The 21969-nt window shown below is 50.8% G+C and overlaps 1 protein-coding gene across 2 annotated transcripts in view; it reads right to left on the bottom strand.

The window, feature by feature from the left end:
* Positions 1–386: 386 nt before the first annotated feature.
* Positions 387–21969, bottom strand: part of FAM120B (family with sequence similarity 120 member B) — a 70328-nt gene continuing 48745 nt past the window's right edge. For both annotated transcript variants that reach the window (XM_082668860.1, XM_082668861.1), the window contains 5 exons: positions 19171–19377; positions 17630–17738; positions 14878–14970; positions 9155–9206; positions 387–1186 (listed from right to left, as the gene is read on the bottom strand). In XM_082668860.1, the coding sequence (XP_082524986.1) occupies positions 9166–9206; positions 14878–14970; positions 17630–17738; positions 19171–19377 (450 nt within the window). In that variant the 3' untranslated portion in view covers positions 387–1186; positions 9155–9165. The remainder of the gene's footprint in view (positions 1187–9154; positions 9207–14877; positions 14971–17629; positions 17739–19170; positions 19378–21969) is intronic.

The following is a 21969-nucleotide window of genomic DNA, read 5'->3' as shown; positions in this document are numbered from 1 at the left end:
GTTGTGATGCTGACACTATTTGCTTCATAATTTAGCTTCCTTTCATCTACATAATGTCTTAGATTGAAAGCTGTATCAAGGAAGAGCTGTGAGCATAAGGAATCTAAGGTGTGTCTGCACGAATTTAAATCACATTAGAAGAACAACAAATCAGCACAGAAATCACTTTTTTCCTTTTAGGGAGTACGTGTGACTCGCATTTGAAGATGAGGACACCGGGGCCACAAAGTAGGAGGAGGCCAGGCAGAGTCAGGACCAGACCCTGCTGTCGCCACGGTAACCTCGTGGGAGTCGTCTGCTACCTAAGAGGCCTGGGTTAGAGCCCCAAGGCCTTTCCAGCTCTAGAACTTTAACTACAGGTCCAAATGAAAAACAGAAGCAAAGAAGTCAGTCATGTTTTCTCATTAGTAACAGACTAATCATTTATATCTGGCATAAACCACACACGTGCATCACAGATCACCGTTACGACACGAAGAGAGATGGCAAACCCGACCAGACCATCTGTACAGCTGCAGGCTTCCCTGTGGACCTTGTGGAGAGTGCCGAGGAACAGAGCGCGTGGAATGCGGCCCCGGGGCCCGGCCCCTGGACGGGTCGTAGCTTTTCCCTGGCTCTTGCATGTGTCTCCTTTAACGACGAGGTCTGGCTAGCTCCTAGGAGCAAAATGCTCACCACAGGCCAGTCATTTCCACTCACCCGCAGAAACCTCTAACTCCTGACAAAATGGCCTTTCTGACAAATTTAAACAAGGAATCAAAACCTAAAAGCTGTACCATGGACACATCAATGCATTTTACAAAGATCCTTGTATGTCAGAGGCCTGGGCCCACCACTGTGAGAAAGTAACTTTCTGTGAAATCGTGTTTTTAACTCAAGGACAGCTGTATGAAGACACGAGTGTGCACTGGGCTGTGTGAAAATGAAGCAGGAGCTGTAACCACGCGCTCTGGACAGACAGCGAGGCCTCTGCTGTGCGGCCGACCAGAGGCCTCCTGCAGTGTGGCTGAGTTCTCCACTCCCTATTCTCTCCCACGAGCGTCTCTGCATTTACATTCACTGTTAGGACGATACTTGTATTCGGGGTGAAGCTGCAGTGATGCTTCTGGGCGACACGTCGCAGGTGGTTTTCCGTGAGTGTCTTCAGTTCTGCCTTGTCTTCCTGGCTCCCTTCTCTACCCGCTGCCTGTGAAATGCACAAGGGGAACGGAGTTTAAAACACACGCCACGTCCCATGTACGTCTTGGACTGGGTGCCAGTAACGTGTGAAACACAGTGTATTTTATGATGTGTCTTGACTGTAGGTAAGCCAGAGGCACTATGTTCAATGTCCAAGTTTTAAAACAATTCTCTCTCCAATGGTGACACGGTTCTGTCCCACCCAGCAGGCAGGCGTTGGCTGGACTGCCTGGAACACAAGTGGCTGCGTGAGTCTCCGTGGCAACCGCATCTTCTGAGCCAGCCCGCTCTTCCTGCCAGGACAGGACAGCTTCCTAAGCTGGAGGGCCTGGGGTGAGCAGGAAAGGAGGGGTGTGTCAGCTGCAGTTCCCTCCACAGGAAGCATCACACCTGAGGCCGTGTGTGTCTGCATGGGTGCTGTGCTGCCTGGATGTGGAGGAGGGTCTAGGAGAAGCTGAGGGACCCCCTGCCCCTGCGGTGCCCCCTCACTGAGTGTGGCCTTGGAGGCCCACAACGGGTCTCCTGATCTGACGCCACCAACCATGTGCTTCTTCCATGTGACCCCTGCTGTCCTCAGGGCTCAACATCATCCTTTCTTTGTGGGTCGCTCCTGCCTCGGAGATGCTGGAAGGTGCCAGCCCCTCTCCTCTGAGACGCTCCTCCCCGCGACCCAGGGCACCTGCACCCAACCCCTCCTGCACCCTCAGGCAGCTCTCCCTCAACCTCCCCTTTCTCCGTGGTCTGTGGGTGCTGGTGCCCCAGGGGCTATTCCTAGTTCTCTACAGATGTGCTCGCCGTGTGCGCCTGCATCCGTGTGCGTGTGCGGCGTCGGCGTCTCAAGGGCTACACACCCACAGGTTACTGCTGTTCTCCCCATGCTTCCAAGTCAACGCTACTGAGATCTGAACCCAACACAAGGCAGAAACCTGGAGGTTACTCCAAGGCCCCTCACCCTGTTTCCAAAGGTCACGCAGAGCTTCAGATGTTCTCAACTACGTCATCCCTTCTGTGCCTCCAGAAGAAACTAGAGGTCTCTGCTCTAAGGAAACTGACCAACCCGAGGTAACAGAGCGAAGGATTCCAGTGTCAGGGCTTCCACAGGGGTCCCATGACTGAGAAGATGGCGGGTAGAAGGCCCGCCAGGCACAGACTCCCAATCCCCTTTCTAATGTCTGACTCTTCAACAAGAGCGGACTCAAGAATCACCTGGCATCTGAGGGAAAAAAAACTAAAGTAAAAACAGAGACCAAAACAAACATACAGAAAAAGAAACTTGGAAGGACAGTCTATGAAGGAAGAGAAACAAAATAAAACGAACTTACAGGTGTAATTAATCTCAGATGTGAGAGAAAACGTGCAGTCTTGACACAAAGAAGAAAATGTGATAAAAATTAAGTATGTTGAGCTCTCAGAATTTAAAAACAGCACAATTAAAAAATTAACAGAAAGGATGGAAAATAAAGTTTAGGAAATTTCCCACAAAGTAGAGTAAAAAGACAAAAAGATATTAGGAGGAAAATGTAAGATAATTATAGGACTCAGAATACAGTGTCTAACCTCTGAGACAAATAATTGAGAGCAGAGAAAATGAAAGGAGGAAATCATCACAGAATTACTTGAGAAAAGTTTCCGAACCTGGAAGATGTGAATTGGCTTCATGTCACCGTCCATTCGGCAGGTGGGCCACGCTGGAGATGGACTGGCTTCCCCCACCGCCCTGAGCAGGGGCTCCTTGGAAGCTCTTGCTGGTGGTCAGGTGTGTGCCAAGAAGCTGGACTGGGTGCTGGACCTCCCTGACTTGGGGCCCATCAGGATGGCCAGGCCTAAGGCCTTTCCTTAGAAGCTCACCCACACCGACCTCCTTAGAGAGTGAAGGACACACCTTCCTCACCACAGGCCAGAGACAGACCCAGTGTGCAGAGGTTGTAAATTAAACAAAGAGGCCGTCAGACTGACTTGGCTCAAGGCCTTAGCAGCCTAAGTAAGCAAACCCTCAAATGCCTTGAAATCAAGGAACCCAAACCTAAGGACAACCCACCACAAGCAGCCAGAGAGGATACGAGCTTCAGCCGGCCAGCAGCCTCGGGCCTTGCTTCGCCTCCTCCCGGCTCTTACTGGTGACGCCTCCGAACAGATTCTGCTTTGGTGCGGCCCAATTTGAATTGACTTTTTTCCTCAAATAAACTCTTAAAAATTTAATATGCTTTAGTTTGTCTTTTAACAAAGTGAACGAGAGTTAAGTCAGCAAAAAAAAGACATGGAAAGTTGAAGCAAATGCGGCAAAATCTTGATAATGAAGAATCTGGAACGTCCATTCTGAAGCTGAAGCTTCCATTACTGCAGGACAATGGAAAGAACGGCACGCGCTAATCAGAGCATAAAGGTGGATTAGAAGAGGGAGGTGCAGAGGTGAGGGCAGGCTGCGGGCACGGAGGGAAAGGAGGAGGACGCAACCGAGTCACTCACGAAGCAGGCAAACGCCTTCAGACCCAGCTTCCTTCCTCTGCAAACCTCGGAGATGGAAACAAAACCTCAACGATGCGTGAGTGGTACTTTAGAAGCACTAGGTCAGCTAAAGGTCAGAGATGAACGGATGCCGTCACACTGCTGTCTGCTGAGGCCAGTTTTAGCTGCCAGACACGTCTCCCTATTTCTTTGTATGCCTTGTGATTTTCTGCTGAAAACTGGACATTTAAAGCGTATACTGTGGTAATCCTGGAGATCTGATCCTCCTCGTCTCCTGGCGTTTGCTGTTTGTTGTTGCCGCCTCTGTGCTGGGGACCAGCCTGAGGGGGACACGTGAGGCCTGCTCATGTCTTTTCTGAGCCTGCACCCTTCCCTGGCCATGTGTCGTGGCTTTCTAAATTCCCCTGTATATATGCTTGCTTTCGAATGTCCTAACCCTTTAATGTCTGGCTTCCAGAAGAGCACAAAGGGAAAAAAGGAAACAAAAGCTCCACAGGGGTTGCTCCTCTAAATACTGTGGGGTTGAGACAGTGGCGGCCAGCGCCTGTCCCTCAGCAATCAAGAAGCCTGATGTGTGGCCCAGGACCTCACTGCCCATCCTGGCTCCAGCAAGCTGCACTAGGAACGAGGACACGGCTGTCTGCCGAGGGCTGGAGGATGGGCAGCCAAAGGGGATGGATGGAAATGAATCACAACTAACCAGCCATGCCTTCCCCTGGAAGCTGCAGGCCTTCAGACTCCAGAGTTCCACAACAGCTCCTTCACACAGTTTCTGCCAGTACAACTGCTGTCCAGGCAGATGGGTCCTGGAGCCTCCTACTGCAGCATCGTCCCTGACATCACTCTCCCGCCATGAATTTTTGAATGTAGTATTTTTATTATTATTTCTAAAAGTAATTTTGATTTTGATTTCCTCAGTAAAAGTTCAGAATAGTAGATTAATTTCCAAGTGGGAAGATTTCTGCTTTTTGTCCTTCTGTTGTTGATTTCTTAAGTTATTTTCTTGTGGACAGAAAATATGTCTTATGTGATTTCTGCTTTTCACTAAATTGGTTGAGATTTACTTTGGAACCTGTAATACCCAGTTAGACTTTTTAACTGTCCATTTATTTTTGAAAATAATATAAATAAAGAGGGCATATACTGTTCTGTATATTTCTATTACAGTAAACTTGTTAATGAAGTTATTCAAATGTATATCATACTTTTGTCTACCTGATCTGTATCTCTGAGACAGAGATGTATTAAATATACTCTTATTGGGTCTGTTTCTCCTTGTATGTTGCTTATAATTTTGATTTATGTCAGGTGCATAAAGGGTATGACAGATTTTCCTCTATCATCTTTCTTCCCCCCTTTCTTTCTTTCCTCTAGAGTGTACCCCTACATTTTACAAACATACGCAAACTTACATTTTTCTAAAAACTGCTAGATTTATTCAAAACCTATTCTCTCTCTAAGCAAGATAAAAAATTTAGTCTGCCTTTACTTTTCACCTTTTTTGTAAAAAAATAGATAAATTTATTTACTTGTTTATTTATTTATTTTTGGCTGTGTTGGGTCTTCGTTGCTGGGCGTGGGCTTTCTCTAGCTGTGGCGAGCAGAGGCTACTCTTCATTGTGGAGCAGGGGCTACTCTTTGTTGCGGAGCGTGGGCTTCTCATCGTAGTGGCTTCTCTTGTTGCGGAGCACAGGCTCTAGGTGCATGGGCTTCAGTAGTTGTGACACACAGGCTCAGTAGTCGTGGCTCCCGGGCTCTAGCGTGTAGGCTCAGTAGTTGTGGCGCACGGGCTCAGCTGTTCCGCGGCATGTGGGAATCTTCCCAGACCAGGGCTTGAACCCATGTCCCCTGTGTTGGCAGGCTGATTCTTAACCACTGCACCACCAGGGAAGTCACTGCTTTTCATCTTATGCCCCAGAAGCACTCATAACTTTCCTTATAATACTCTGATATTTTAGTCTCCAATTGTTTTTGCTTATTCATTTTTTGCAGTTAATAATTATACAGCAATAACTATACATTTCACTGATTTCTTTGTTCAACACTTTCCTATATCCCACGCATTCCTGTTAGCTGAAGTGCTCATTTTGCTAGAGCATACCCACTTTCTTTTGGAAAAGATCCGTTGGTCAAAATTTTACAATTCCTAAAAGTGTATTAATGTTTTGCTCCGATGTTACAATGCTTATTTGGCTGACTATAGGAGTCTGGGCTCAAAATTATTTTTCTCCAAAGGAAAGCAAAGAAATGATGTGATTGCTGGAGAGAAAGCAGATTACAAAGGGTTTTTGCAAAATGGGAGGAATAACCAGGGGATGTAGCTGATGCCTCAGGAGCCGGGCGGTGGGGGGAGGCTGTGGTGGAGCAATGCCACTGACCAGGTGATGGGGACTTGAGAGCACAGCTGAAGAGACTCATGGGTAGTTCATCCACAGGAGGAGACGAAAAAGTAGATATTCCCTCTGTTATTCTGGATTTGTCTATTTCTCCTGGCATTTGCTTATACAATTTAGATTTGATAATGCGTTGATGCTTGAAAGAGGGCAAATGTGGCTGTAGGAATGTACAGAAAGCAGCGCTGTCAGCTGTGACTGAGGTTGGAGAGTGCTGGAAAACTAAGCGGGGAGGAGAGGTGAAACGTGTGGCCGGTGGGACAGAGTGGAGGCTGGCTTCCCTGAGGCCGGCGAGCTGAGTGTTAAGGTGGGGCTGGTAAGGGTGACTGGGGGTTGTTCTCTAGCCACAACACAAATGCAAAGGATTGGATTTAACCGAAGTTTGCAGCTTTACCACGAAACATAGTAAAATGAGAGAGGCAAAGCGGTCAAGAATAGATACAAGAAAGTCACTTTCATTACTGATCATGGAAGGTAAACAGGGAGGGGATACAGCAGCGAAGGAATGTGAGGACCAATGAAGGGGGCTGGACAAGTGGACTGGGGTCCTGATCTGACCAAAGGATCACCCAGATCTAGAGGCAGGAAGCTGTGTGGCTGGACAGTAGGTGTTTAAAACTGAAGTTATTTTTTTAGTGACCACAGAGGGGACCCAGAGCAGACTTCTCTCCTTCCCTTGAACTCTACGAGGCACTGGAACTTTGTACCACCAGAGGCCTCTTGTGCCTGTCTGCCTCCCCAGAGAGTCCAGATAAATTGGGGAGACTGGTTCAAGATGGCGGAATAGAAGGACGTGCCCTCACTCCCTCTTGCGAGAGCACCGAATCACAACTAACTGCTGAACAATCATCGACAGGAAGACACTGGAATTCACCAAAAAAGATACCCCACATCCAAAGACAAAGGAGAAGCCGCAATGAGACAATAGGAGGGGCGCAATCACAATAAAATCAAATCCCATAACTGCTGGGTGGGTGACAGACACTGGAGAACAATTATACCACAGAAGTCCACCCACTGGAGTGAAGGTTCTGAGCCCCACATCAGGCTCCCCAACCTGGGGGTCCGGCAACGGGAGGAGGAATTCCTAGAAAATCAGACTTTGAAGGCTAGTGGGATTTGACTGCAGGACTTCGACAGGAATGGGGGAAACAGAGACCCCACTCATGGAGGGCACACACAAAGTAGTGTGCACATCGGGACCCAGGGGAAGGAGCAGTGATCCTATAGGAGACTGAACCAGACCTACCTGCTGGTGTTGGAGGGTCTCCTGCAGAGGCGGGGGGTGGCTGTGGCTCACCACGGGAACAAGGACACTGGCAGCAGAAGTTCTGGGAAGTACTCCTTGGCGTGAGCCCTCCCAGAGTTGCCATTAGCCCCACCAAAGAGCCAGGTAGGCTCCAGTGTTGGGTCAGCTCAGGCCAAACAACCAACAGGGAGGGAACCCAGCCCCACCCATCAGCAGACAAGCGGATTAAAGTTTTACTGAGCTCTGCCCACCAGAGCTACACCAAGCTCTACCCACGACCGGTCCCTCCCATCAGGAAACATGGAAAAAAAGATCTATTTCCAAAGCTGGGAAATAAGGTTGTAGGTCCTACAAGACTGAATGAAAAGTGACTAGACATGCAGATGTCCTTAAGAAGGACCAGCAGGAAGTGGTGAGGATATTTCAAACGTAAGAGACATACATGTATTAAAATAGCGGGAGACTATATCCCTTTTTGGTAAATACCAGATGGGATTCAAACACAAGACAAAGTCAGGAGCTATGCACACAGAGCTGTCGGTCAGGGTGAAGCATCAGGTGCAAAGTTACAAACTGAACTGTGATTCGTTTAGGGTTTATTTTGTTTTTAATGACGTCAACTGAAGGACACGTCTCATGAGCGCTGGTGAGCATGTCTGAGAGTGCTGGGGTTCTCCCGAGTCGTGGTTGTGGCCCAGAAGGGGACTTGGGAGTCACAGCAGCTCCAGGCCAAAGGGAGACAGCTGCTAATGAAGGGCCTGTCTTCTAACCCCTAATCTAGATTTTCTTCTATTATCAAAACCTCAGGGGTTGAGTTCAGAACAATCTGGGGCTTACTATTTCAATTTTTGGATTATCTGAAAATTCCTCCATGAAAAGAATTTCTCTGAACTTGGATTCATTTAAGATATTTTTTAACAACAAGAGCCCTGCAGGGCTCACAGACAAAGAGCAACAAATGTACCACTCATTAGTGGCATCATAAATTAGGCTTCCTGTCTGATGCCTGATGTCTGCTGAGAACCCGGGTGTGTCTTCACATGCACAGGCTCTGGGCTTGAGCCTAACAAGTGCAAAATGAAAAGGATGACACAACAGAAGCAGAACCACGAGTCTCACGCTGTGTCAAGACTACGCAGTTACCTCTCCCACCAGGAAGGTGAGAAGGAAGCTGGTGCCTCTTTCGCTATACAAACACTTCTGAGGACCAACAGAAGATATGGTTGGAAACTTTACTTTAGGTTAGAATTTATAATTAGAAAACAATTCCTGGAAAATGACATAGCTAGTAGACATCATGTCTTCAAAGACAAGATCATTTGGGAAACATCCTCACTATCTAGTGTTAAAGTTAGAAAAAGTGGGATATAATGAGATTCCCACTCATTAAAAGAAACCAACCATACCCACATCACAGATGAAGACACTGGAATGAAAATGTTAACAATGACCGTTTGGGGCCATGGAATCAGGTACAATGTCTAAAAATAAGCCAACAAAGGTGTTTCTTATATGATACGAGGGAGAAGACTGACAAGGATGTTTGTCCTCTTTACGTGATGCTGGGTCTAGAAGCCACAGGTCAGCCCCTCCTCAGAGAAGACAGGCACTGTCTGATTACTTCACTCTGAAGGAGGGTGCTGGGTTTCATGGCCAGACTCTGCATCTTTTTCTGTGCACACTTTTTCTGAAGGAGGCAAACTCATCTTGAAACCAAGTTAACTTAGCTCCTTGTTGGGAGGTTTTAACATCTGAATTCTTTTAAAGTTTGGCACTTGACATGAAAGATGTATGTTATAAAGACAGATATTGTACTTCAACCTTTGATAAAACTGATTTGTTCTGAAGATATAAGTGGTGGACTTACCCAGAAGATGATTAATATCTTCTCCATTGGTCAGGGTCATACTGTCTACTTCCTGCACCAAATAAATATGAAACAAAAATTCAGAATCAAATTTCTCTAAAATTCAAACAGAAAAAATGGCACATTTCTAAGTATGTATAAAAACAACACCTGAGTTATACTTGGGGCCAGAACTTTATTCTCTTTTCCGTTTTGGCCACCATAATTATTCCATTAAAGTAGGAAGCAATTAATTAAGAGGCAGCCCTGTGAGTGCAAGGAAGCAGCGTCAAACCTGCTCCCCTCAACTCCAGTTCCAACCGTCTGCGCTGCGCCTGCGCAGCCGCTGCTGTCAGTGAAGTCTGGAAATGGCCCTTCACGTGGAGACAGCTCACGGCACACTCCGCTGATGCGGAAAAGCGCGAGTGTGGTTCCCTCCGCAGCAGAGCCCAGGGCTTCCTTGCCCCTGCCCATGGGGCTGCTGCCCACCTTCCGCCGTGCTCACGGATGATGGGCAGTCTCGTCACCCACACCCCCAGGAGGGTAGCAGGAGGTCACAGCAGTGGCCAGAATGAGGTTTCCAGGCCCCACCCTTGTTATCACAGATGATCGGAGGCAGCTTTACAACAGCCCAGGCCTCCTACAGAATTACCACAGAGAAGTGAAAATCTGAAGAAATCACAGGCAAATTTGTGGCTACTGACTGTGGAATTTAACACATCATTTCTCACCAACAGCATGCAAGAGGTTAAACCATTCTCACTTTAGCTGCCGGCTAGCATTTTAAAAGTTCCGAAAGCTTTGATGTTCACCCCCTTAGTGAGGGGAGGTTCACACCTCTGCTGGTCCAGGGTCCCCACCCCTAGTTCACTGGATCTCAGCCCAGAAAGGTCTCACAGGCTTGTGATTCTCACCTCTCTCGGCCGGCCAGGCCCAAATGGAACGGCTCGCCTCTCATCAGGCCAGGGGGCGGCCGTGGGAAATCTCCCAACTTCTGGGCAGTAACTGAATACTCTCATTTTGAGGCATTCTTAGTTTTTCACCAATAGGAAGAATTTTGCCTGTTAACTCTGCCCTGGAAATAGTGACAACCTTCTGCTTGGACTACCTTAGTATCTCCAAAAAATACTAAAACAGGAGTTCAAAAGTAGACAATACCCAGCAAAAAATGTGCTGGCCAAGTGAAGATGACATAATTCAATCATAGCATAAAACTGAAAAAGTGGATTACCTAACCTGAAAAAACATATTCCTGTCCCAATAAAAGACTTTATGTACACAAATGTGTGTGTTTGTGTGTGTGTGTACGAAACACATACTATATGAAAACATCTGCAACTAGGAAACATGCGTGCACTGCAGTAACATTTTCTGAGCACTCTCCACGTCAGGCAACACGCAAGTGCTCACACTCCGGCTGTTCATGTGTGTCCTGTCGGAACTTCCACCACCTACTCCTCAATTCCGAAGCCTGACACCAACTCAGCGCTCACCACCTCAACTTGCCTCTGATCTGCGGCCCCCCCAGAGGAAGTTTTTCAGCCCCAGCCCTCTGGCACTAGCACCCCTTGACTTTGGTGTGGCTACTGCGGCCCCGACAGAGCAGGGGTTTCCTTCAAAGACCCCTTATCAGACGTACGTGCTGGGTCTACAGGGAAAACACCCCGGAGGCACCGGCACCAGCTCGGGAACCACCGACACCTGAAAGAGGAGTCGCAGCTGCACCTCTGGCCTCATTCCCTGAGTCAACGGTTCCGTAAGTCCACGTACCGACCTGGGTCCTGTGACCTGCACTTGAGGTTTGGTAGTGAGACCTGTGGGGCCCAGAGCTCAGGTCTCTGGCAGAGGAGGAAGAAGGGAAGAGACAGCACATTTCCCCGGGGGCCTCTGCTCTGCCAACGTGCCCGAAGCCCGAGACCAGGTGGGAAGACTCAGCAGACACGCACAGGCCTTGCTGGCATGCGTCCTCGACCCCTCTCATCAGCCCAAGGTGGTGGCAACACCTGGCCTTGTGCTCCTGCAGGTGACAACCTTTCACCCTCCTTCCCCCAGACCCAACCACTTCCTTGAATCATTCCTCCCAGCACCTTAAAGCCCGCCAGACCAACGAGGAGCCCCTCGTTCTCCAGTCACCAGCTGCCTGCCAGTGCTCTGGTCCAGTCCCACTGGGACGCTGCCGCCCCCAGCCTCCCAGAGGCCCTCAGCGTCCGGGTGTCCCCGTCCTTCTGCACTGACCTGCTTACTCTCAGGCTTGCGTCCGTCCACTGCTCTCTTCACCAACACCACTCAGCCTGACCTCAACCTCCACAGGGCCCAGTCCACACATGTAGGATACGTGAACGCGGGCAGCACCTGGGCCTCTGCACGGCCAGCAGGGCTCCTGTCACTCCCCAGGGGGCCAGCTGTCAAGTCACGTGGGGTCTCAAGAGGAAGATTCCTCCCCAGCAGGGAACCAGGGCTGATGGTGAGCGTCTACGCTTCCGCCCTAAGGGAAGTCACTCTGTTTTTCTAATTTGCACGAGGAGAAATTGCCAGACACTACTCCTGTCTGCCAACAGAATTTGAAGAAACTTCTTTGTTTACTGTAGATCCAAGGAAAACTGTTTCTCCTTCAATGTTAACATGCTCCTGATGCCATCCCAAGGAAGTAAGGACGAAGCCAACATTCACGACCTTTTCTCCTTGGCCCTTGGCCGGCAACCAGAGGAAACTTTGACCAGGTTGAGGGCAATGTCCTGGAGAGGACTTGGTGTTTAAGCAATGGCTTCTGGTCCTGTGGTCAAGTGATGGCTGAATTCATACAGGCCAAGCCTGCACAGTCAAGCCTTGCTTTGTTTCCTTCCTTTATTTTATTTTTAAAAAACAGCTTTAACTGAGGTATAGTTGACTTTGTTTGCTTTTTAATAGAAAAACAACTCTAATAAACTAATAACTCTAATAAAACAGGTCAACGTGAAAATATTAAGGGAAACACTAGAGCTAACAGCAGGAGAGGAACAAGGTCTCAGAAAGGACAGCGTAGGGGCCACCAGAGGCCAGGTCCACGGGTGCCTTCCCTCCAGCCCTCAGCACAGCCTGCAGGAAGAGCCCGGCCCCAGGTCAGACGTCAGGAAACAGCCCCAGAGGATCTGTGATTTGCTCAGGCCAGGCCTCTGGCAGGTGGTGGACCCAGGTTTCGAGACAGCTTCTGCCTGTCTGGACCCAAGTGAAGTAAGAAAAGAAAGTCTGTAGCGTGTACTATTCTACAGGCTTCAAATTCAAGGGCGCACCAGGCCCAACGCCACCCGGCGTGGGGCAACACGAGGCCCGCACCCGATGGTGCGTCCCAAGGACACAGGTCTGCCTCTTACGCACTCTGCAGGGCCACTGTCCCAGCGTGAAAAAGCAGCAGCAAAGGACCTCGGGGCTCAGAGCCAGAAGGACACTAGGGGTACCTGGGCCGGACACCCAGTGATGAGGCCCAGGGGTGGTGCAGGAGCTGTTCGAGGTGACACGCCCTCTAGAGGATGGCCTGGTGCTGGCCAAGTGCTCCCCCGCAGGCGCCCGAGGTCACAGCCTCTCCCACCCGGTGCCCGTCTCAACCTGCAGCCTCCCACCCTGGCTCTCCTGACCCGAGGCCCAGCAGGAAGGAGAGGGCACAGGCCTGAGCCAAAGGGGCGAGGGAAGGTGGCCGTTCACAGAACATCAGGCCCCGATGGGGAGCGCAGGGTGGTGGGGGGAAGGGAGACGGCTGGAGAGACACTGGCAGGGGCCTGTCTCCTGGCTTTGGGAGCGGACTCTGGAGGGAGGGCTGACCCTGGCCATGCCGGGCCAGGCAGCTAAAGATGGCCCTCAGCTCCCCCGCCCTCCGCGCTCTGCTGCGGGCCTGACTCCAGGGGGACCAGCATCGCACTCGTATCTGGAGTGGGGGATCCGGGCCCCCACCCGGCTCCAAGCCCACCACACAAGGCCTCGAGGCCCCAGGGCCAGCACCGAGACCCAAACCCAGTCAGAACCGCACGACGTTTCCTCCCGGCTCCGCACTGAAGGCCGCGGGCTCTGGGCATGTGGATGACAGTCTGCTGCCTGACGGCCGCCCCTCCTGGCATCGCCCTGCTCAGGACACCAAGGGCGTCTTGTGTGGCCCTCGCGAGGGGAGAGCACGGCCGGGTAAGGGCCGCCCCTGCTCCTCCGCGGCTGTGGCCCCCTGTGCACGGCTTTGCCCCTCTCCTCGGACCCCTCGTGTAACCCAGTGGGGGCGGGGGGAGGGGAGCCCCGCCTTTTTCCCTCCAGGCCTCCGCATATCTGTCCAGGGTCCTCCTTCTCTCAGAAATACCTTCCCCCTGGTTCCCCTGAGGAAGGCCCATCGTTCTCAAGAGTCAGAAGCTGAAATTCTGCCTGTTTCCAAGCAGTCCCACTGCCCAGCTAGAGGGGGATGGGGCTGACGGATGAGTGCCATCGGCAGCATGTCCCTGTGCACGACGCAGGTGTGACGGATGGACAGCCCCCCAGCCCAGTGTCTGAGGGGCTGCGCCCTCGGCCATGAGTCCACAGCACTGCTATCACCTTCGGATTCCAGAGCGTACACAGACCTGCCTATGGTTTTCCGGGTGCCCTGTCTGCAACTGAGTCAACCTCAGCACCTTCTCGCTGTGAAGTCATGGAAAGGAGGTATTTTCCCTGCTCAGTGACACGGCACTACGTGATCGTTCAGATGACTTAGCTGGCACTGGGCGGAAGTAACCCCGTCCCAACAATGGACCAGGGACTCTAAGAAGGTGGAACTTTACTCACTTTGTTCAACCAGCCCACCTGGAAGCTTCAAGTGACAGAGGGTGGCGTCATTTGTGAGGGCAGAGACTGCAGGTGAAGTAAGCTCAAAGGAACAGCTGCAGCAACTGTGAGTCTAACTCTGGGAAGCTTTCCTCTCCCCACAGGGATGGGCATTTCCGGAACAGTCATAATAAACTCTGGCCTCACGGAACCGACCAACAGACTCCTAACATTAGGTAAGTGCAGATTCTACCAAGAACCAGTGGGAAGAACTCAGCCCCCCACAGGCCACCGCGGGACGAGCAGTCCACACACAGCCTGGCTCGGAGTCCACGTGGCCACAACGTACTAAATTCATCTTTATGCGTTCAAACCAGGTATCTGTATTACACACATAAGAAGCAAAGGATTCATCTTACTTCCCAGATCACACTGTTAAGGCTCTTACGTATAAAACCAAGTCATAGGGCTTCCCTGGTGGCGCAGTGGTTGAGAGTCCGCCTGCCGATGCAGGGGACGCAGGTTCGTGCCCCGGTCCGGGAAGATCCCACATGCCGCGGAGCAGCTGGGCCCGTGAGCCATGGCCGCTGAGCCTGTGCGTCCAGAGCCTGTGCTCCGCAACGGGAGAGGCCACAACAGTGAGAGGCCCGCAAAAAAAAAAAAAAAAAAAAAAAGTCATAGAACATAAGAAAATGTGTTTGTGTTCTTATTAGAAGGGTGTATGTATATGTAGCCTTTACAAGAGCCTTCCTTTGAGTAAATTACAAAAAACTGGGTCTTGAACAGATGAATAAATTGACAGAAAATGAATAAAGCGGTGAGCAGAGGCAGGCTAGCACCGAGCATGGCAATTACGTCTCCACTTCACTAGGCAAAGCAATCAGATCTATCAGTACATTTATCTGTTTATTTACCTGTAAACATACAACATATTTCCAAAACAGCTGCGAGGCAGTCTCCGGAACACTGCCGCCACCCCGCCTGCCTCTTACCTGGCCCCTGGTCCCTCCAGTGCTGTCCTTGGCCAGACCGGCTGTACCCAGAGCTCATCCTGTGGTCGCTGGATCCCTGTCGGCCCCTCTGCCCTGTGGGGACACGTGATCAGCACGTCAGCAGCTACCAGACGCAGAACTCCAAATGGCAGTCGTGTTTAAGAGTAGAGCAAGACGACCCTGGGCTGGCAGCTCCCAAACTTCTAACGTCCTTACCATCACAGGGAAAGCCCCTGAAAAATGCAGATGCTGGGGCCACGGCACCGCGGCCGGGTTGGCTCAGGGCTGCACTTAAACCTGTTCCCAGGAGAGTCTGTGGGGGGGACGAGCAGGCTATCCTGTCAGGTCCCTCAAAGCCGGGCAGTAAGTTCTCCTTTCTGCCTCCTCGGGCAGCTGCCCTGGGCAGCGGCCACAGGCCCAGGCCCACACTGCTGGCCACCAGCACGCGGGGCTCTGGGACATGGTGGGCCTGACCAGGCCACCCTCTCCTCCCAATTCCCCACAAACTTCATCGGCACGCAATCGGCTCACTCTAAATTCTTCTAAATTCCTAAACCCTGACGCTTTCTTCTGTCTGTCTCTACTAGAATTCAGTACTAGCAAGTCTAAGTACATATTTAAATGTGATTCTAAACACTACCTTGGTACCTCACACTATTCCATAAAGAAAGGAGGCCAAGCCTGCCCGGCACCAGCCACAGGGGCGAACCAGCGCTCTGAGGACACGGGCAGGCGGCTCCGCACTGGCTCAGCCCCAGGCCCCTGCCCTCCACGCACACTGTTGCCAGCTGAGGGCGGGGAGCGGCCTGAAAGGCACCGGCAAGTGTCAACGGCACCAGCTCGTCCCGGGAGGAGGAGACAGCGGCTGCGTGCAGGTGACCGAAGGACGCTGGGCTGGGGCCAAGGGGCTGGGCTCTGCCACCGAGAACCTGTGCGGTGTTGGCGAGCCACCGGGGCCCAGGGGAGTGAACCACAGAATATCAGGCTGTATTTGTGAAGAAAATGATGACATCGAGGAGAGAAAAAAGGAGCAGTTTCCAAATCACGTAAATTGACTCATGATTATCTGCTGAAACCGTTTCTTCCATAATCTGGAGTAACTCGACAGGATCACCCAGGTCTGCCATCTTACGGACACTTCACCAGAAAGAGATCACAGAGTTTCCTGTCTGTATTAGGAGTGACCGTACTGCAGCATTAACCTCTGTGAAACCACAGGCTGTCTTAGGGCTCTCAAGAAAACTTGTCACATGTACAGCCCTCTTAAGCCTGAGTGTCAGACTCTGAAATGCAGAAAGAGGTTCAGGCATCCAAATCCCAGTGACTGCTGCAGCTGACAAAGCCTGCACCCTGCCATCTGCACGTCTGCAGCCAGCCTGTCACTGCTCTGCTAACCATCTCACTAGTGACAGGAATCCTGGTGCGGTGCTCACAGGGCAGACGGCCTGAGTGACATGCTGCCAACAGATGTGGGGAACAGGGGCCACAGAGAGAACGCTGCCTCTTTCTTCTGCAAGGAATAAACTTTTGCTCTGGGGTCTCAAACGCCGCCTATCTCCAGGCAGCTGGAGAAAGGTAAAGGATGGAGAGGGGGCGAGGCCAGGAGGGACTCTGTCACCATTAGGAGTGGGGAGGGGCCGGAAGCCCCTTTACACAGCACTGACCGGCAGCAGCTGGACGCGACCTGAGGCCTCACCGACCTCATGGCACAAAGTCTCTCGGAGCGAAACGTGCAGGGCTGGTGTGAGCAGAAGTCAAGACGGTCTGGGGGAGTAGGAATTTGGGGTAATTCTCTATTCCATCAAGAAAAAATGGGGCTGCTACAGTTACAGGTATAGATCCTACCCAAACGAGGACATGAGAACGTGATTAAAAATGAACTCAACACAATGAGCTACTGAACAAGATGTCCGACTTCACTGATAAACAAAGCAGCACCCAATCAAGGAGACAGGCTTTTTCATCTATCAAATTAGTCAGAAAAACAAACTTTTAAGTGGTGTCAAGAATGCATGAAACAGGAACTCTTAACCCCTCTGGTGAAGGTGTGAAGTGACCGTGTGTTTTTAGAAAACAAGTTGGCAACACTTATCTAAAATCCAATTATGTTTGGATCTATAATTCTGTGAACAACGGAACTCTATCCTAAGGAAACAACACACAGAAAAGCATCAAGTATAACGAGAAAAAACGGAAGCTTGAGGCGGGGGGCTACGACGCAAAGGCAGTGCGTGTGGTGGTGGGGCTTCTGTTTAAGGGGAGCCTGACCACCGTGACCACGATCACGCTGGAAGTCAAGTGCCGAGGAGAACAGAGCACACAAGCATGCAGAGTATAATCATAATGAGACGAAAACACAGGAAAACATCTGTCATCATCTGTTACCTTCAGGAGACAGAATTAAAGGTTATTTGGGTTTCATTTTTAATTATTTTCTTTATATTCTAAGTGTTTTCTCATGTACTTTTATCATGAGAAAAAATAAGTCCAAACCTCTGTCAAATAAAGGCCCACCAGCCCAGCGGCGTGTGTACTTCAGGGCCTCCTGGAAAGGAGGCTGAGCCCCAGAGGAGGGTCCTTAACTCTCAGCACATGAACCCTTTGAAAACTCCCTCCTACGGGGACCAGAACTTAAACCGCTCAGCAGCACACTATCATCTTAATTTTGTTTCTTCTTCCAATTTTATCAGCCTCTCCTTGCAGCTGCACGTGGCAGTGGGGCCCCTCCCGGGACCGAGAGGCTGGGACCCACCTGAGTGGTGTGAACGCCAGTGCCGCCTGCTGACGATGGGTCTGTTCTCCTTCATGCAGGCCTTGCACACGACTGACTTCAGGGCATGGAATCTGGTGAGCCAGGACCTCTGCAAACACACCAGATGGGGCGGAGCAGTGTCAGACACAGGCAGGCACTCGGGAGACGCAACTACGTGAGTGAAACTACACAGTATACTGTGCCCAAGGACACTGCAGCGGTGTGGGCGAGCACGGCTGCAGCTTCCCTTCCACACTGCAACTCAGCAAGATGTTCTTAGAAACTGATCTTCTCCTGCATGCCCTGGAATGGCGACAGTGGCAGCTACACCTTCTCTGTCCCCTGTAGGTTATACAAGCATTTCCAAAAGGGCCTTCAAGTTCTACTGTGACATCTATGGCCCTAACACACAATCATACCTAAAACATCCATGCCGGTAGTGTGTTATCACCTCAGTTCCTCTTGGTTGTAAGACAGTAAGTGGAAAGAGCAAGGCCACAGACAACAAATTAACATGTGACCTTCCCTTCCAGCCTCATCTGTACTATTGAATATTCGATCCTATCTGCCCTAACTTGTTTTAAAGCAGTGAGTGTGAACCTGTAATCATTTTGTACTTGGTCAAGACATTAGGAAGGAAAGGAGGGAGGGGTCCGTGATGGGTGATGTGCAGGCCATGAGCCCGGCCTACTGTTACCTTTCACTGATTCGGTACTAAGGCCACACTTACAGGACATTTTTGTCAGTACTCTGCTTTTGTTGACTACATAACTGTGGCTGCTTCTAAATTCTGAACACTTACATTCCTATGACGCCCTGGACTGTGTCTGTGTGTGAAGCAGCACTACCGGCACATCAGTCAGTAATGTTTTCCATCTGATGTGAAGGCGTGGAGCGCTGACCTGTCATAGACAGTCAGCTCTCGCTGATCACAGGGTCCTGTGGGTATTAACACACGTTCCAAATGAGCTTGGCCGGGGCCCGGCTTGGAAATCTTCCAGGAACCGTGTAGCAGTTGTACTTACAAAGCCAGAACAGCAGCCAATGACCCCAACTAAACTGTCAGCCTTCAGGGAATATTTTCAAGTAACAAATCATCACCGCTCCTATTGAATTAGTCTGATGTCTGCAGAGGCAGCTCTGCAGGGAACGTGCATTCTTAACTCAAAAAGGGGAAAAGCAGCGAAAGCACTCGAAAATTCAAAATGTGTGAGACCGGGCAGGACGCTGCTCGCCCGCCTCCTCACAGGTTCTGGCAGAAGCTTCAGCAACGCTGACCCTGAGGCCTGAGGCACAACCACAGCGGAGGAGACCACCGGCACCAGCAGCCTCACGGACTTCTGGGTCAATTTCAAAGCCTGGGATCTGCGGCTCCTCAGAGCAGACTTCTGGGGTCTGTTCCGAAAGTAAAATGACCGTGAGGACAGAAAGTGCTGCGGACCCTTTTGACCTCCAGCCGAGGACTCTGAGTTTTCGTGATGCATTTGAGCAACTGATTTCAAACCTACTTTTTCTAAGCGTAAAGAAAACTGTGAACTCACGTGTTGTTCCACAAGCGCCTCTGCTGTGTACCCTTTCTCAGACTGCAGGTACTTCTGATGAAACAGCTTCCCGTCGAACAAATTCCAGGGCATGAAGTCCGACGTTTTCCAAGGGAAGCCGCAGGCACTGTTGACCAGCACCAGGGTGGTGAGGCCGCGGACCAGGAGGGTACCCAGCTGCACAGCCCTGGGGTCGACGTGGTCGAGCTGTGGAGACAAGACGCACAGAGAAGGTGAGGAGGCAGCCGCCACTCGGGCAGAGAACCAGAGGCGCTGCGCCCTCGGGGTGCGACGTGCTCCGCACACAGAGACACCCTTGGAGCTGCAAAGGCCAAAGCTCTGACCTGCCAGGAAAGTGACAGGATTGCAGCCTCGGGCCTACTGGGAAACTTTCTTTAAAAGCAAAGGCAAAGAAAGAGAAGCCAAGACAGGGTCATTTTAGACACTGATGAGTCATCGCATTTTTAAAGATCACACTGAGTTCTGTGAACATTACTAGATATGTTTTACACGAATGTCTATCATTTAAGAATAAAATGGCTTATTACTGCATAGGGTTGATAGTCTGTTACTTCTTACAAATTAAGGTCACACCCATACAAAATATTTATTCTGCTGTCAAACCTCCTTCCTGTTCTTGGACACAGCAGGGGCTCCGTTTGGTGAGAACCTGCAGAGACGCCCTTCGCCTTCAATCGCTCGTGTTTCTGGAATTTGTGGCCTGTGCTGACCACACACAGTGAACTGACAGGCAGCAACTGTCCACGGGGTTTTGTTAACAAGGCAAGTTCAACTCAGTCTGTCGGCATCGGGTGGATCTGTGTTGCTCAAAGTAAACAGCAGCGATTTTAAATGTCATTATGTATCTCACATAGTTTACAAAATTGAAGTAAACCAGGAAAAGGGACAGATGTTCATGCCCTTTTTAAGTCAGGTCTCACCTCCCTTATTGAGAGAAGCGTGGTCGTGACCCTCAGGTCTCTCTGCCCGCGCCCTCACCAGGCTATCTGCCCCTCGCTGTCATCAGCACCTTCCACCGTCTCCCTGATTTCAGTCGTCGAGCCCTCACCCTGTGCACCCACGCACACGGGGTACTGTCTGTCTAGAGCCGCACTGTCCACACCAGCAGCTGGGGCCCTGGGTGAGGTTTGAATTTAAGTGCAGTAAGATCAAATGCTCCATTTCTCAGAGGCACCACCCCACTCGGGGGCCTGAGTGGCAGTGTCAGTCAGCACCTTCCCGCCTGCCCACCGCTGGACCTTCTCCACCTCCCGCATTCCCCTTTGCAAAGTGCCCAGCCCCGAGGCTGCACTGCAGGCCGCACGGGTCGGGGCAGGTCTCAGCCCCAGGTCAGGGCACCCACCATGGCTGCTCAAGGTCAGGTGAACTGACGCAGAGGCTGCGTATTTTCTGAGTATTGGGGGCAGTTCTCTCATGAAGCACATTTTCCAGTAATGGAGTCAGTTTCTGCTCATCTCTTTGACACCTGTCTGTCTGTCTTAAAGTAAAGTTTAAATGAAGTATACCACTCTGCAAAGCACAGATCCTATGTGCGCCACTTGAATTCTCAAACAAACCAGGCAACCAACACCTGGGCCACAAAGCAAATGTCACCAGGACCACAGAAGCCCCCCTGCCCCTCCCTGTCACACCCACTGTCCCCAGAGGTAGCGCCAACCGACTCCTCAAAGCAGGAACGGGCTTGCTCGCCAGTGAGCTGACGGAACCGGCTCCGGAAGTGAAGTGCACACACGGGCTCCGGCTTCCCTGGGCTGACGTTGCTGGGTCTCCCCAGGCCATTCACCCCTCCGGGCTGTCACACGCCACTGCCTGCAGGGCTGACTGGGGATGCTGCGCCTATGAACCACGCTGCGGACAACGGGCATCTTTAAACAGTGAGCCTGTCTCCAGCCCCGGAGCGCATCCCGTCAGCAACGCTTTGTGGCTGCCGGCGTGGAGACCGGGCCCAGCCGTTGGCTTTTCCTAAGTACTTCACGTTTTGCCTTTGACGTTCGTGTAAACACAGAAAATGCGGGGGCTATTTTTACTCGTTACTGTTTCTGTAGAGTACACCTGGATTGTGTATGTTGGCTCTGCACCAGCCCCTGTTAAATTTGCTTAGTAATTCTAATGGTTGCCCTGTAGATCTGGATTTTCCATATACACAATCACGCCACCTGTCAATAATGACAGTTTTATTCTTTTCTTCCAGTGTAAGGGAAGTGGTGGAAGAAGGCACCCCTGACTCACTCCCACCAGAGTGGAAAAACGTCCACTGTTTTACCATCAGGTCTGATTTCTGTTGTAGATACTCTTTGTTGGATTAAGGGAATTCCCTTCCAGTCCTGGTCTGCCGAGACTTTTTACGACAAACAGGTACTGAATTCAACCGAATACTTTCTCTGCATCGTGCGTGGTACTAACGAAGTGAATCACACCGGTTTTCAAATGTTAAACCAAGTCTGTATTCCAAAAATAAACAGTTGGTTGTGTTGAAAGAGCAGAAGATTTTCACAGGTTGCAGAATCAAAATCTGCGGGTATCTTCCAGCAACAGAGAAAGTCACATAGCAACTCTTCTTCCTCCCCAAAGAACTGGAATTTAGGGAACAAGTCAGTGTGGCAGAAGGCTGACCCTGAATCCAGACTCGGAGTCGCTGGTGAGCACGGACTAATTCCATGTGGCTAAGGTATGGCCTTACCAATAAAAGTCATAAATAAAAGCGGCCGTATTTTGGAAACAGGATTCAAGGTGCTTTGGAATGAAGACAAGGAGGAGCCGAGCCCTGAGCACTTCCTG

The sequence above is a fragment of the Grampus griseus genome (assembly GCF_964374135.1).
Source record: "Grampus griseus genome assembly, chromosome: 13".
Classification (NCBI taxonomy): Eukaryota; Metazoa; Chordata; class Mammalia; order Artiodactyla; family Delphinidae; genus Grampus; species Grampus griseus.
Note: the sequence above shows the minus strand (reverse complement) of the source record. Positions and strands in the feature narration are given on the sequence as shown.